This window comes from Mustela erminea, chromosome X (assembly GCF_009829155.1).
Source record: "Mustela erminea isolate mMusErm1 chromosome X, mMusErm1.Pri, whole genome shotgun sequence".
In the NCBI taxonomy this organism is placed as follows: domain Eukaryota; kingdom Metazoa; phylum Chordata; class Mammalia; order Carnivora; family Mustelidae; genus Mustela; species Mustela erminea.
Window position 1 is genome coordinate 35251511 of NC_045635.1, and position 13031 is coordinate 35264541.

Genomic DNA, 13031 nt, shown 5'->3' on the forward strand with positions numbered 1-13031 from the left:
TGGCCCCTGTCCACTGGGGTCAGAACGCTGCCCGCAGTCCCATCTTGGGGGGAAATCCTGTTTGGAAACCACGAGACACCAAATACCTTGCAGTTTTGCTAATTTTACCCCTGTCAGGAAAGCCCTAGGCCCTGTCTCCCAGCTGCATCCCACATGCAACTGGGAAAGATGCTAGGGCTGACTTCGACCTGGGCCTCTGACCTGAGGTCAAGGACAGGATAGGGGACAGGCGTGGGGATGCCAGTGGACATAGCAGGTCCTACGGAGCCAGTGGCCGCTGGCCCTCCATCTGTATGTGTTCCTGAGACTACCTATTCACACGTATTTCATACACTGTGATTTCACAGATGCTGACAAAGGGGGCAGGGGTTAAAAAAGTGACACCCTCAGTTATCACAAAAGCTCTGACGTCTTTAGGACTTTCAGTCCAGGGCAGCCCTTAGTAATTTTTAGAGTTCCACCTACGTTTGCCACAAAGGTCTGCTTGATTCCGTTCTGGAAGACTCCAACATTGATGTGCTTAGGTTATCGCTCTCCACCTTCCCTTCTGGAGTTTACCCCATGCCCCAAGAACCAATGCCACTCACCTGGTTCCGTCCTGGGCGCTGCAGTTGACATCCGCGCCGTATTCCAGAAGGTGTCGGACGATGTTGAGCCATCCCCGTGCACAAGCCTCGTGCAGGGCGCAGTAGCCCGCGTTGTCTCGATGGTTCACATCACAGATCTTGTTCTCCAGGCAGTACAAGACCACCTCCTGTTGGGGGGGGGGGGGGGAGACGGGGACGCCATCAGACCTCTGTGCCTACAAGGGCGACCTCTCCAGAGCCTGGCAGTGCCTACTCTCAGAGGTGCACGCGCGTGTCCCTGGGTCCCTGAGCCCAAGAGCAGTTCGGGCCGGCGGGGGCCCTGCTGGTGAAGGTGGCAAGACACATGTGACGGGAGTCCGTGGGTGCATTCAGTAGGTGGTAGTGGAGAGAAAAAGGTAAAAAATATGGATGACCGACGCACAGAGATTAAATTAGCCAGAGAACATTCCTTCACACTGAGAAGGAGGGGCGGTGGGTTAGGTTAGCCAAGTCCTCCCGTGCTCCTGCTTGCGGGGTAAGCAGGGTCCAAGAGTGAGGCTCTTTCTGTACCGCCACTGAACATCGAGAAAGGACAGGACACCACTTCAGATAACCCCAATCTCTCCTTCACCTTGCGCTGCCCCACTGGGAGCAGAATCGATATGGGATATTTGCATAGCTACTTAAGTTAATAAAGACAGGGATCCGAAAAGTCGCACGCTGCAACCTACTCGTCTTGAGAACTAAACAAAACAAGTCTGCCCCTCCCCCCGCCATCTCAGAAGGTATTCTGTGTCAATGGGTTGCGTTAGAATCACTGTTATTAATCTGACTTCTTTGGTGTGTTAAAATATTAATACGAACAGCTCCTGGTAAGCAGAGCAGTAATTTATTCAATGTTTTATTACCTTGATTAAGAAAGTTTTCAAACACACAGAACAGCGTCTGCCACCAGAAAACACACGGCCCTGCTCTCCTACAAGTCATGCCCAGCAGAGAGCTGTCAGGCTCCCAGGGCTGGGGCTGCGCGAGGCTGGCCTACACACAGTCTACTTGCCAAGGGGGAGCTGGATGGGGCCGGAGCAGGCCTCCCTGTGACAACTTTGAAGTAACTCCTCTGTTAAACCCCAAACAGGGGTCATTCCAGCCACCCGCAGATGTAAGCTGGGATCTACAAACCTTTCGGGGTCTTTCCAGGCCCCATCCAAAGCGACCACTTACTTGGGAGCTAACTAGAATGTTCTACATGCTCACCCCGTGAACCTCATGTGGCATGCTGGCAGAGCTGGCCATCAGTGTCCTGTGGCTTCAGGTCACACCACAGCAGCTCCCCTCCGAAACAGGAGGCGGAAGAAAGAAGGCATGCCCACAGATGCGTTTCTCCGTTCGGGAGCCCAACCTGCCAGAAAGCCCACAATCCTCCGGGCTCCCAGGCCACCTGCCCCAAGCCCTCGTATCCAGGATACCGCATGAAGCTGCTGCTCTTTTAGCGGGCCCTCACTAGCCAGACTCGAGTGGACGGCTGCAAGCTAATGAGTTGTGGTGCCCTAGCCAGGGAGAGGCCTCGTCACGTGGCTCCGGGATCAGGTCCGAGCGCCACCGACTGCTGTGCGCAGATCAATTTACCCGGGTCCCGGCAGCCTGCCGGGTGTCCTATCCACTGGGGTTTATTTGCTCTGACAATTACGGCCTTCACCTGGAAACACCCCCCATCGCTACCAGGGTACCTCGAGGTACCAGGGTACCTCGAAATCAAAGGACGGCCAACCTGATGGGTAGGTTAAGTTGACTCTCCTCTCCCGGAGGGCAGAGGAGAGGCAGCAGGCACGGGACGGCCACAGGGCTTTGCCCTCACTGTGCTGTGCTATTTACAGCATTGTCAGTTTCCCCAAATGAGGATGTCACCTGTTACCCCACAGTAACCTCTGCAACAGCCGGAAGGGAAAGTGGCACCGTTCTCCTTCCACGCTTGGGGAAACTGAGGTCTGGAGAGATTAAGAGCCCCAAGTTCAACGAACATCATGTGCTAGACTTACAGCTCGTCTTCTGGTACCTGGTCAGTGGGGAGATTCAGAAGTCCCAAGAGGGCCCCTTGAGAGAGGGACGCAATCCAGCTGCTATGAGCAGCCTGCAAGCCTCAGTCTAGTTAGGGGGTCAAGCGGCCTAAAGAACTATGGCTTCCTCGCTGGGAGGGCAGCGGCCTATCGCCTGTCCACTGCTGTCATCCACAGAGAGGACAGGCAAGGCTGTCCACCCAACAGTTCCTGGCTTACGTTCTGTACTAGAAATGGGAGTGTTTGAAGGGCAGCTCACCCATTTCCAAACAAAATTAAACTGTTTTCGTTGGACAATTCTCTGTTAAGCGGCTATAAGCTGAATGCCATTAACCGCAAAATGTAACCATAAAGGCCATAAACCCGACATTGTTAATTAATTAAATGCCTCATTAACTTTTTTAAAAACATGATTTATTCAATTCATAGAAAATTTAACCATCACCACTAAACGCACAAGCATGTGGTTGCACACGGGCATTTTAGCCTAAGAAACAGAAGCCTTTCTACCGGGAGGGAAAAGCTTCGAGTTTCTCCAGCCACGCAAGTGCTCTATTTAACGTAGAGGGTGTTTCTGAACCTCAAGGAGCAGAGAAGCCCAACACAAAGCTCGGACACCCTTTTCAGGACACGCAGCACCCCTAGCTAAGCAAAAACACATGGTGGTATAAACGAACTTCGGTAAGACTCTTCCAAGTCAGTGCTTTCATGACACATGCCTTTCCGGCGTTAAACAAACGGTCCTTCAACCTTCAAAGATTGAGACTGCCCAATCTAAATGGCCATCCTCACGCGTTTTAAATTCTCCCCAACGAAATCCCAGAAAGTTGGGAGTTAAAAGTCACTACATACATGCTCAACGTCAAAACTGGTAATCTATGCAACTTACATGCTGAACTTGAGGCATGAAGGGAACCCCCCACCCACAGTTGTCAGGACATAAACATTTCCAAGGGTTCAGGTGCCATCAGAGGCCTAGTACGTAGCTTAAAAATGCATGGACTGAGTAAATGCTCCTTGGTCCAGGCCTCAGACCCACTGGTTCCACAAGAAAACCAAAATGGAAACTTCCTTAGAGAACCAACAAGGGTCTCCCTAGGTCTCTGGGCCCAAATGAAGACTGCTGGAAATGCCAAGATCAGAAGTGAAGCAGGGAGCCCTACCCTCCTGCTCTCACTCCTCTCATCCAATGTTTGCCGGGAACACAGACCCCTTTTCTCAACCACGACCAGTCATGACCCAAGGAGCTAATAATGCCGGGCACGCGGGGTGTAACTAGCTCAGCGTCGGGTAGAGTATCTGTCGGTCATCCTAGGTGCTGCAGCTCTCAGCTCACGGGAAGCCAACCAGCTGCCACAGGGACTTCACCACCCCTAAGAATCATTCCAGAGAGTTCTCTCCAGGCAATCCAGAGATCTCCAGAAGAGGAATACCACCAGAAAAGGCATCAACAATAGCATCTTTAACGGTCCACCAAAACTACCCTCAAGCTAAAAAATCACGGGTGCTCTGGACTTCCTACCAAGTTGTGCCCTGGGAGGGAAATGGGGGTGTGTGTGTCTGGCTTGGGGGTCAAGGCGGTCACACCAGGAAGGGCTCCCCCACACAGCAGACGGAGCCACAGAGCTGGCCAAGGTCTGGGGGCCGGGACTCCGGGCCCATCCCGAGCATCCTCATCTCGCGGGCCCTCATGGCAGCCCTGGGCCACACCTCCACACTCAGCCTGCTGAGCCCTCTTTTTTCCACCATTCAACTCCCAGAGGGCTGATGCCAGCATAAAAAATGCCTTTGCCCTGTGGGCTCTTACATCACAATTTCATCTGACAAGCGTGGTGGGGGAGCCGCGCGGGGCAGAGGGGGTAATATATCTCTCAGAGGGCAAGTCCAGCAGCGTGAGGCGGTCTGGGAGAGAAGCAGGCTGGGGGAGGGGGCGGTGAGTCTTAGGCATTGACCGAGTCCCCCCCATCCTCCCCCGCACGCCCTCTTGGAAAAAAAAGACTCTTCAGGTTGTCCCCCAACCCCAAGCCCTACCCAGACATCTCCTACCCCCTCCCGACAGGGGCATCGCTTTGCCCAGAACAGCACAGGCAACCCAAAATAGAGCTAATAACTTCTCTCCCCCTTGCTAATCAGAATCTAAAAGGGCTCATTAAAATTCCCCCAGTCGCCAAGCCCTGGGTTATGTCAGATTTTGTATCAGAGATAAGTGAGCGAGACTAGAGGGTGCCGAAGCAGCCTACCTGCCTGAACACGACGTGAACATCAGAGAGGCCTTTCTCTTCACGTGGCGACTGAACAAGCCGGCAAAGCGGCAGGAGCCGGGAGCGCGAGCGGGGAGAGCGCAAACACCCCGCTGGAATACCGGCCCAGTCCCGGGTGAGGAGGGGGCTGTGTCCGGACCCCGCCACTGCCCGCCCCCGCCCCCGCCCCCAGCCTAGAGGAGCCATGGCCAGGGCTCCTGGGATCCAGGCAACCCCCAACAAGGCCCCTCACCTCGTAGCCGAGCCTGGCGGCCCGCTGCAAGAGAGTCTCGCCCGCGTTCTTATTGACGATGAGTCTCCGAGCTTCTGGAGGCATCGGGCGCGACTGGGTGGTCTCTGGAGGGGAGCTGGAGCGTGGCAGCTGCGTGGACTGGGAAGCTGGCAGTAACTGTTGCAAACGGTCGAAGGGCTTCTGGTCCTGCTTGGCTGGTGACAGATCGTAGTCGGAACTGGGCTCAGGCCGCTTCCGGAACCTCCGGACGGTCACCTGTCACAAAACCGGGTGTGCGCACGGTTAAGCCAGGCTTCACTGACCCGCCTTCCCAAGTGACAGACCCGAACGAGGGAGGAACTTTCCCCCTTGCTTTTGTTTTGGGAAGAAAAGAGGGTTGCACGGAGCAGCCCTGGGGGGTGGGGTGTGATATTTGGGGGAGGAATGTGGGGAAAGAGAACCTCTGTCCCCAGAAGCAGAGGCGGCAAGCAGGTGGGGTGTGCGGTCCCGGGCCCAAAGGGGAGTGGGGGTAGGGGGTAGGCAAGAGGTACCTTGCCGTCCGTGTTCTCCACATAGTAGTCTCCCGCTAGGGATAAGCCCTGCCTGGGCTCCTGCGGGATCAGATGCTTGGTTTTGCACAGTCTCTTCCCGGATGGTTTCTCGCTGTTGTCGGTGAATTTCTGCAGCAGGGAGGCAGCCTGGCAATCCTCTTCTTCGTCTGTGCACAGCACATCTGTCTTCTGGCTTTCTTTAATTTTCTGCTGTTTGGCAGGCGGCCTCGAGGCTGGCGTGCAGCTTGGCTGAGTCTGCTTTTTGCCGCTCGCATTGGTGGATGAAAGGCTCTTCATGGGCGGAGAGCCGGAGAACACAGGCAAGCCTAAATCCAGAGGGGGTGGCGGCGGGAAGGAGGGAGGGGGAGAAGAAGCGGGCGTTACACAGTTGTAGCCGGTGCGGAAAGAAAAGCCCATTGTTAGCACTGATCACTGGAGCGGCTTCAGTTTTTAAAGATATACCAATTATGTTCCCAAAGCATTAATATTTTAATTATCCCACATTCAAACAGCAAGTAGGTTAACCCACAAAACGCCAAGTGGCCCCAAGTTTCCTCAAAGGACCTGGACAGGAGGAGGGCAGGAGCCAGCTCTTCCAGATCTCCCACCCCCCAACCCACGGGGCCGGGGTGTGGTGTGGTGGGGGGAGCTGGGTGCCCAGGACCTAAATAGACCTAAATAAGCAGACACAGGCTGAGGCTGGACCGAGGGCACCGGCCAGCCCGCTGGGGTTCCCCAGACGATGAGCTCCCCTCACTATACACTCCCTCCCCAGGGCAGGACGGGAGGTTGGAAGGATCTGAAAGGAAAGCACTCCCTGCCTGCCACGACCTGGTCTGTCCATTTCTCTGGCACTCGGCTCCTCCTGGGGCCCTTGCCCACGGGAAGGCCGGTGACCCACCCTGCAGGAGCGGGGCGGCCTCTGCGTACCTTGTTCATTGTCACTGGATTTGAGGGACTCCTCCGACCAGCTTCTGTTGCCTTTGGCCTCAGCCCTTTTCCTGCCGGGTTTCTCTTCGGGGCTGTTATTGCCCTGGACGGTGACCTCAGGCTGAACCGCCTGGGTCACTTCCTTCCTGCCCTGGCGGCCAGGTTTGCTCTCTGCTGCCGATACCTGCTGCTCCCAGCGCTCTCTAAGGTGCAGCAAGTGGCGTTGCTTTTTAGGATGGAGCCCTGTTAATTCAATGCACACCTTCAGGTTGGTCAGCTCACTATAATGTGGGTCTTCTAAGTGGTTAGAGGAACTGTTTGTCATTTCCCTCTCAGGCCAGTCATCTAATGGAGAAATAACTACAAATTAATCAAAAAGCCCCCTGGGGGGGGGAACAAATTGTCTTACGCATCTCTAATAGGGGTGGGGGTGGGAAGGGGAGTGAGCGGTCCCTGCCTCTGCCGGAGCCGGTCACCAAGTCTCTCGGAAGGGGACTTATTCGGTATCTTTGGCCATCTTTGGGCTCAAGCTCCTGCATCTGGCTTTGGGCACAGGGGAGGCATGAGTGGCTTCCCCAGGGCTCCAGGGCGGGAATGGGGGACCGCCACTGCTCCGCACGAGGGACTCCCCCTGGGCGCCCCGTGGTGAGGGCAGGCAGCACAGTTTGGGTCTGGCCGCCCCCCCACCCCCCGCATGCGCAGGCAGCTGAAGCCAACTGAGCTCACCTTTGGAGACCCGTCTCCGCTTGGCTTTCAGCAGAGGGTCCTCGGGCACCTCTTCCACAGCCGTCTCGGTGAGGCTGCTATCACCTGATACTTTGCGCTTTCTGTCTAGCCGGAGGGTGGGGCTGTGTGGCATGTCCACAGCCGCCTGGTCAGTGGGGGACTCGCTCACAGGCTGCCTGTCCACGAAATATTTCTCCACAGGAAGATCTTTGTCCTCTGGAGCTTCAAAAGGATCATGTTTGTTGCCAGCACTATATTCGCCTGGGGAGGGGGCGACAACGGCAGGACAAGGAATGAAGGCCCAAAGGTTACCGTGAGAACACAGGACCTCCGTGCCCATCCATGGTAATCTGCCACACACAGACCCTTCTTCAGAACACCGGGGCCCTCACACGTTGGAAGCACAAAGGCCACCAAAACAGAAGGTCCCAGGGCTAGGACAGCTAAGCAGAAAGCGACTATGACGCTCAACTTTCTCCTTGCACCTTTTTTAAATTGGGGCGCGAGGAGAATCGGAAGATGAGGCATCACAACTTCACGACGCTTAGGTCCCTTCCGGGTCCCTTCCCGCAGGCGGGCAGGTGACCCTGCAGCAAGAGCCAACCAAGCCAGGGCTGACCGAAGAAATCTCTCGGGCAACATTTGCTGAGGGCATTATTTTGAAATAAAAGGAAGGCTGTGTAATAAAGAGAACAAATAGCTCCTACATGTCATCTGCAGAAGGGACCGCATCTGTGTCCCCTTGGGTCAACTGGGAGATAGCGAAGGAGGGGGGCTGGGGCAGGGAGTGTTGGCAGGCAGAGAAGCTGGGGGACCAAGGGAGATGGGAAGAGGAGCCTGGGGAAGCCAAAGGAGGCTTCTTGGTGTGCACACGAGGGTCAAGGGCAATTTCGAAGAACTCAACCTTATCGCTACTCGTTCCCCGTCTTTCTCACATGGGAGGAAGGGAAAAAGTGGAAAGAGTGTATATTAGCCGCCCCCCACACACACACCTCAGTGACACCATGCACACCCATGGGACGTCAGTTACCCCACCTGGCACTCCCTTCTTGCCTTCCTTCACAAGCAAGCACCTGAGGACATTCCAAACACCAGGCTCCGCCCCCTTGGCCCACAGGTGTGTCTCCTTGCACTGCTCCCTCCAGCGCTCCCTAAGCCACGAGGGTGGCCTCACCTCGGGACCTTTCCTTAAATCACCTCAGCTCAACATCACGCGCTGCTGTTTTTCTAGTCTAAAAAATGGCTCACCAACGCTTTGGGTCACCTTTCTTCTAATACACACTTAATTCCCTAAGCATCGCTGGGATGTTAAGGAGCGGGAGCTTGGTATTCTGCTAACACTGAGCAGAAACTGTGCGAGTCCATCTCTCGATGAAGTCAGAAACACACTCTTCATATGCCAACCCCATTCCTCTTGCGTTCCCCACCCCCACCCCCGGGGGCCACTTCAAATATCCCTCCCTGCTCCTGACCAGCCCACGTGGTTCCCCAATTGGCTTTTTCCTGGGGACATCACCACCACTTAGTGGTGGTCAGTTGCGTGTGTGCGTTGAGGGGTGGGATCGATCCCTGGCCCCGGCTAGGCTGTGCTCTCAATGGTGGAAGGACCCAACCATGTGGGTCTACTGTCATGGCTGCGGGAGGATACAAGGCTCAGTGGCAGCCGGGGCGGGGGAAGCAGAGGGGTGGGCTGTGAGTGTCACACGCCCGCTGCTCTGTGACCCTCCTAACTGCTCCAGCAGTAACAGCTCTACTCTACAACTCGGCCCCCTTCACTTGTAAAGTGGAACTATTACCGCCAGCTGCCTCCCGGACTGGGCTTCATAAACACAGGCCAAGACCAGTGGAGAGAAAGGCTGGGGAAATCAGTGGACGGGACGCCAAGACTGTCAGACAAGCTTTCATGTTAGCCCCACTGCATAAAATCTGGAGCCGTGAGCCCTCCCAGTTGACACCATTTGGCGTCTCTGGTCGGCCTTCACAGAGAGCCCCGGGGGGAAGCGTTGGGGATCAGTGCACAAATATAGGAACCAGCTTATGCCATTTTAGAGTTAATTCAGTGTACGCGTTGTCCCCGCCCCGAGGTAGGAAAGATGGATCAAAGCAGGTGATCTGAAAGCAGGGGTGACTGGGAGGTGATGGACACCTTCTACGGTCATAGTCAGGCAGCAGCTTAGCTGGTGTGGGGCCCTGGCCACCTTGGTGCCCACACCTGAGACGTGCCCTGATCCGTTTACGCCTCTCTCCCTCCCAAGATGCCACTTCTGGATTTTACACTCTAACTGCAAGTGTCATAATCACCTGTACCTGTAACAGCCCCAGGTCCCCTAATGAGGCGTGCCTTGCTCCGGGAGAAGGCTTTCCGTGCATCTTCACCTCAGCTGCAAACTTGCAAACCGTGCAGTTCACGTCCCACCTAGCCTGCCCAGCCGTTCGCCGTGGTCAGCAAGCAGCAACCGACTGGACACATCAGCTCCCTGTTGCTCACTGCACCACAGTGTCCCCAACAAGCGGACAAGAGCCCTTCCCCAGGTCTCCTCCAGGCTTCCCACAGAGAAGCTGCCGCCTGAGGGCAGAGAGCACCCCGTTACCCACAAGGAGAGGGAGCAAAGTCGCACCCGTGCCCCCCCAGGAATCCTCCTGCCGCTATAGTCACAGGTTGACAAAATCACCTATTCACACTACATCACTGAGCTGCTGTCTCCCCTGTTCCGCTAGAGGGTCTTTCCCCAGACTAGGGTCCCCCATCCTTTCCACAGCTCCCAAGCCTCTCAGGCAAAGATCCCAATTGGACTGAGCCAAGACCTGCCTCAGTAAGAACCCTGAAGAGCAGCCACCACGAGGAACCAGGAGACACATCGCCACCAGCTAAGTTTGGGGAGGGGGGAGACTCCACATCACAAACCCGGCCCAGGGCTCGGAGATGAGCCGTTCTGGCCAGAGCTCATGGGGTTACCCTTGAGAGCGAAGGAGACAGAGAGCTGGATACAGGGGACCTAACCACTGGGTCGGTCACCACCACTACTCTCAGCCCTTCTACAGGCGGGACGGCACGCGCTCTTGGTCACCTGATCGACGCAGACGTGAATGTGGCTGTGTGGCTCGTGGCTTAACACCTGCTCCCTGTGGCGCCAGTCCCGTGACTCAAGGGCCTCCCACAATTTGTTCTGATTATGTCATAGCGCCACCTCACAGAAAGCTCGCCATGGCAACATTTATGCCTCACTGGGGGCAGCAAAGCAACCACCCCCGCTGTCAGGGGCCAGTCCCCCACCCCCCTCCCAGTGAGCCCTCAACAAGGCAAGAGGGTTCCCCATGATGGGAACTCCCTCCTCTGCATGTGACTGTAGCACCCCCGGTAAAGGCTAACCTTGTGGGGACTCAAGGCCTCTACAAAAGGGATACAGGGGGAACCTCTGATCCCAAACTCAGTCTAGTTCACCAACACGCAGGTCCAAGGCCCGAGAAAAGCTTCGTGAAGTCCTCTGACCGAGGCTTCCTCCAGGTCCTGCCCAGGCACCCAGACAGGGCAGATCCCGGGTCTGCTCCAGCCAAGTGGCTGCCGAGGGAGACCATCACTCCCGGTTCATGGGGGAAGGGACTGTCCCTGTCCCTCCCCACCTTCAGAATGCCACTGATGTTTCCTCTACTGATAAACTTCCAAAGCGGCAAAGCCTCCTAAAGGCATCAGCTGGACTTTTAAAATAAAAACTGACTCTGACCACGAAAAAGACATGAAAATCCCGACCATGGGGTTTCTGACTACATTCGCTCCTGTCAGGCCAGCCCCTCCCGGAAGCACCCATCATCTTAGAAGCTCCTGGGGTCTGCGGGAGGGAAGGGAAGCCTGGGGAGAAGGAAGTCATCTGGAAGGCATCCCGTAACTTCCTCAGAGCCCCTGCCCACCCCCACCCCCACCCCAGCTCCCACGTGCTCACAGCTTGGCTCTTGGCCACATGGACCCCTGTGAGGAGAGAACCAACGTGGGGCAGGGCCTGAGCCCACGTGGGCTCAAGACACGAGGGCCAAAAGGACAAGACAACCCGTTAACTTGAAGCCAAATGGATCCAGCACCTACTGTTCCCTAGTTGAGGACGTGACAGCAAGGACAACGGTTCCTCTAGGTCACTCCTCCACAAACTGCCAAGTCCCCATAAGACTGGGGATGGTGACCTACCCCCTTCTTTGCCCCCATCCTTGAAAGTGAGCCCCCACCCCCGCCTTCCCCAATCCTTCTCCGGCTCCTGGTGATGACCCAAGTCTTGCTGCGTGTCCTGGGTGCTCCAGGAAAAGAACCCAACGGACTGAGCCTGGAGGGACTCCGGGGAGGGGAAGGAGGGAGGCCTTTCTGAGTCATCTGGGCTCTCCTTCTCCATTGACCAGACCGAGTACTCGACTCTAGGATCAGCAGGAAAGATGCGGAGGACATAAACTTCCCTGGGAAGGCAGCCAGGGTGAGTGAGATGGGAAGAACAGCAGCCATCCCGGGTCTGGCCAAGTTACTCGAAACCCAGACAAAGGGCAAGAAGACTCAAGGCTGCCTAACTTGCTGCTCCCTTCCTCCAGCCTACCTCACCCACTCCCTCTCCCCTCAGAGAGGCACCTACCTGTTAACTCAGCTTTGCTCACGTCTATCAGGTCTCCCTGAGAGGCTTCCCCAAGAGCTGGCATTATGGGCAAATCAGAAACAAAGGCTGTCCTCGCTTCTGCTTTACTGAACAGCAGCTCAGACCCTCCAAGCTTCCCTATCAATCCCCCTGAGGTAGAAGAGTAAAGAAATCTTTACTCCAGGCACATCAGAGTCCCCGCCACTGACTAGCAACAAAAACTCCCTTCTTCTGAGACTGAAGGAGAACAAATGGTCCTGGCATGGCCTACCCAGAAACCTGGCCACAGGCCTTTGTCTGACCCCAAGGCTGACTGTGGGGGACGGGGGTTGGGGGCTGGGGGTGGTCTGTGCCCACAGCAGTAAGAAGCGCCCTCTCCGGGGCCACAAAGTCTCCCAAACTCCATCCAGAACCACAAATTCTCCCCCAAACACCATCAGGCACCAATGAACGCCAAACCCATGACGCCCAACAGCCCGGAGCCCGCACAAATGCATCTCCCATCCCTGCCTGCCCCGTCAGGAGGATTCTGCAACCCCCGTCACCTTGACACTCAGCCAGACACCCAAATTTACCCTCACGAGTGAGGTTTCCAAGGTCTGGAGCGCCCTTTGGGCTCCCACGCGTGCACATTTAAAAGAGACGGAGAAAGACCTTCTCCACTTGCCGCCCACACACCGTGGTGGCCAGGGACATCTCGTGGGCAAATCCCATGGCCCCAGACCACAGCGGGGAACCCACTGCTGGGCCTGAAGAGCGATTTGAGAAAAGCCCTTGCTTCCTCTCCATTTTGACCAACCCAACAGAATACCACCTCTGTCTGGCGGGAAGACCCCCTCTTTATATTGGTTTATTCCACACCCCTGGATCATGCTGTCAACATCTAACCGTGGCCAACAAACGTGCCACTGAAAACAATGATCTCCTCTCTCTGGTGCCCTCAACAGACCCTGTCCCATTTTAACAAAACCTTTATCTCTAGAGGGAGAACACGAGAACCCTCCGTTCCCTGGGAGGCTGTCGCTGTGGTGGGTGGGGAGGCACCTTTGGCTGGAAGCATCAGCCCACTGGTACCAAAAAGAAGGGCAGGGCAGCTTATCTGCACCCACTACAAATAGGACACAA

The 13031-nt window shown here is 55.9% G+C and overlaps 1 protein-coding gene across 14 annotated transcripts in view; it reads right to left on the reverse strand.

The window, feature by feature from the left end:
* The window catches only part of BCOR (BCL6 corepressor), a 121567-nt gene that overhangs the window by 10977 nt on the left and 97559 nt on the right, over positions 1-13031 (reverse strand). For 11 of the 14 annotated variants that reach the window (XM_032329821.1, XM_032329819.1, XM_032329827.1 and 8 more), the window contains 5 exons: positions 7300-7560; positions 6574-6918; positions 5644-5969; positions 5114-5368; positions 588-754 (listed from right to left, as the gene is read on the reverse strand). In XM_032329821.1, coding sequence (XP_032185712.1) covers positions 588-754; positions 5114-5368; positions 5644-5969; positions 6574-6918; positions 7300-7560 — 1354 coding nt within the window. The remainder of the gene's footprint in view (positions 1-587; positions 755-5113; positions 5369-5643; positions 5970-6573; positions 6919-7299; positions 7561-13031) is intronic. The other 3 variants (XM_032329829.1, XM_032329831.1, XM_032329830.1) reach the window with 1 other exon arrangement.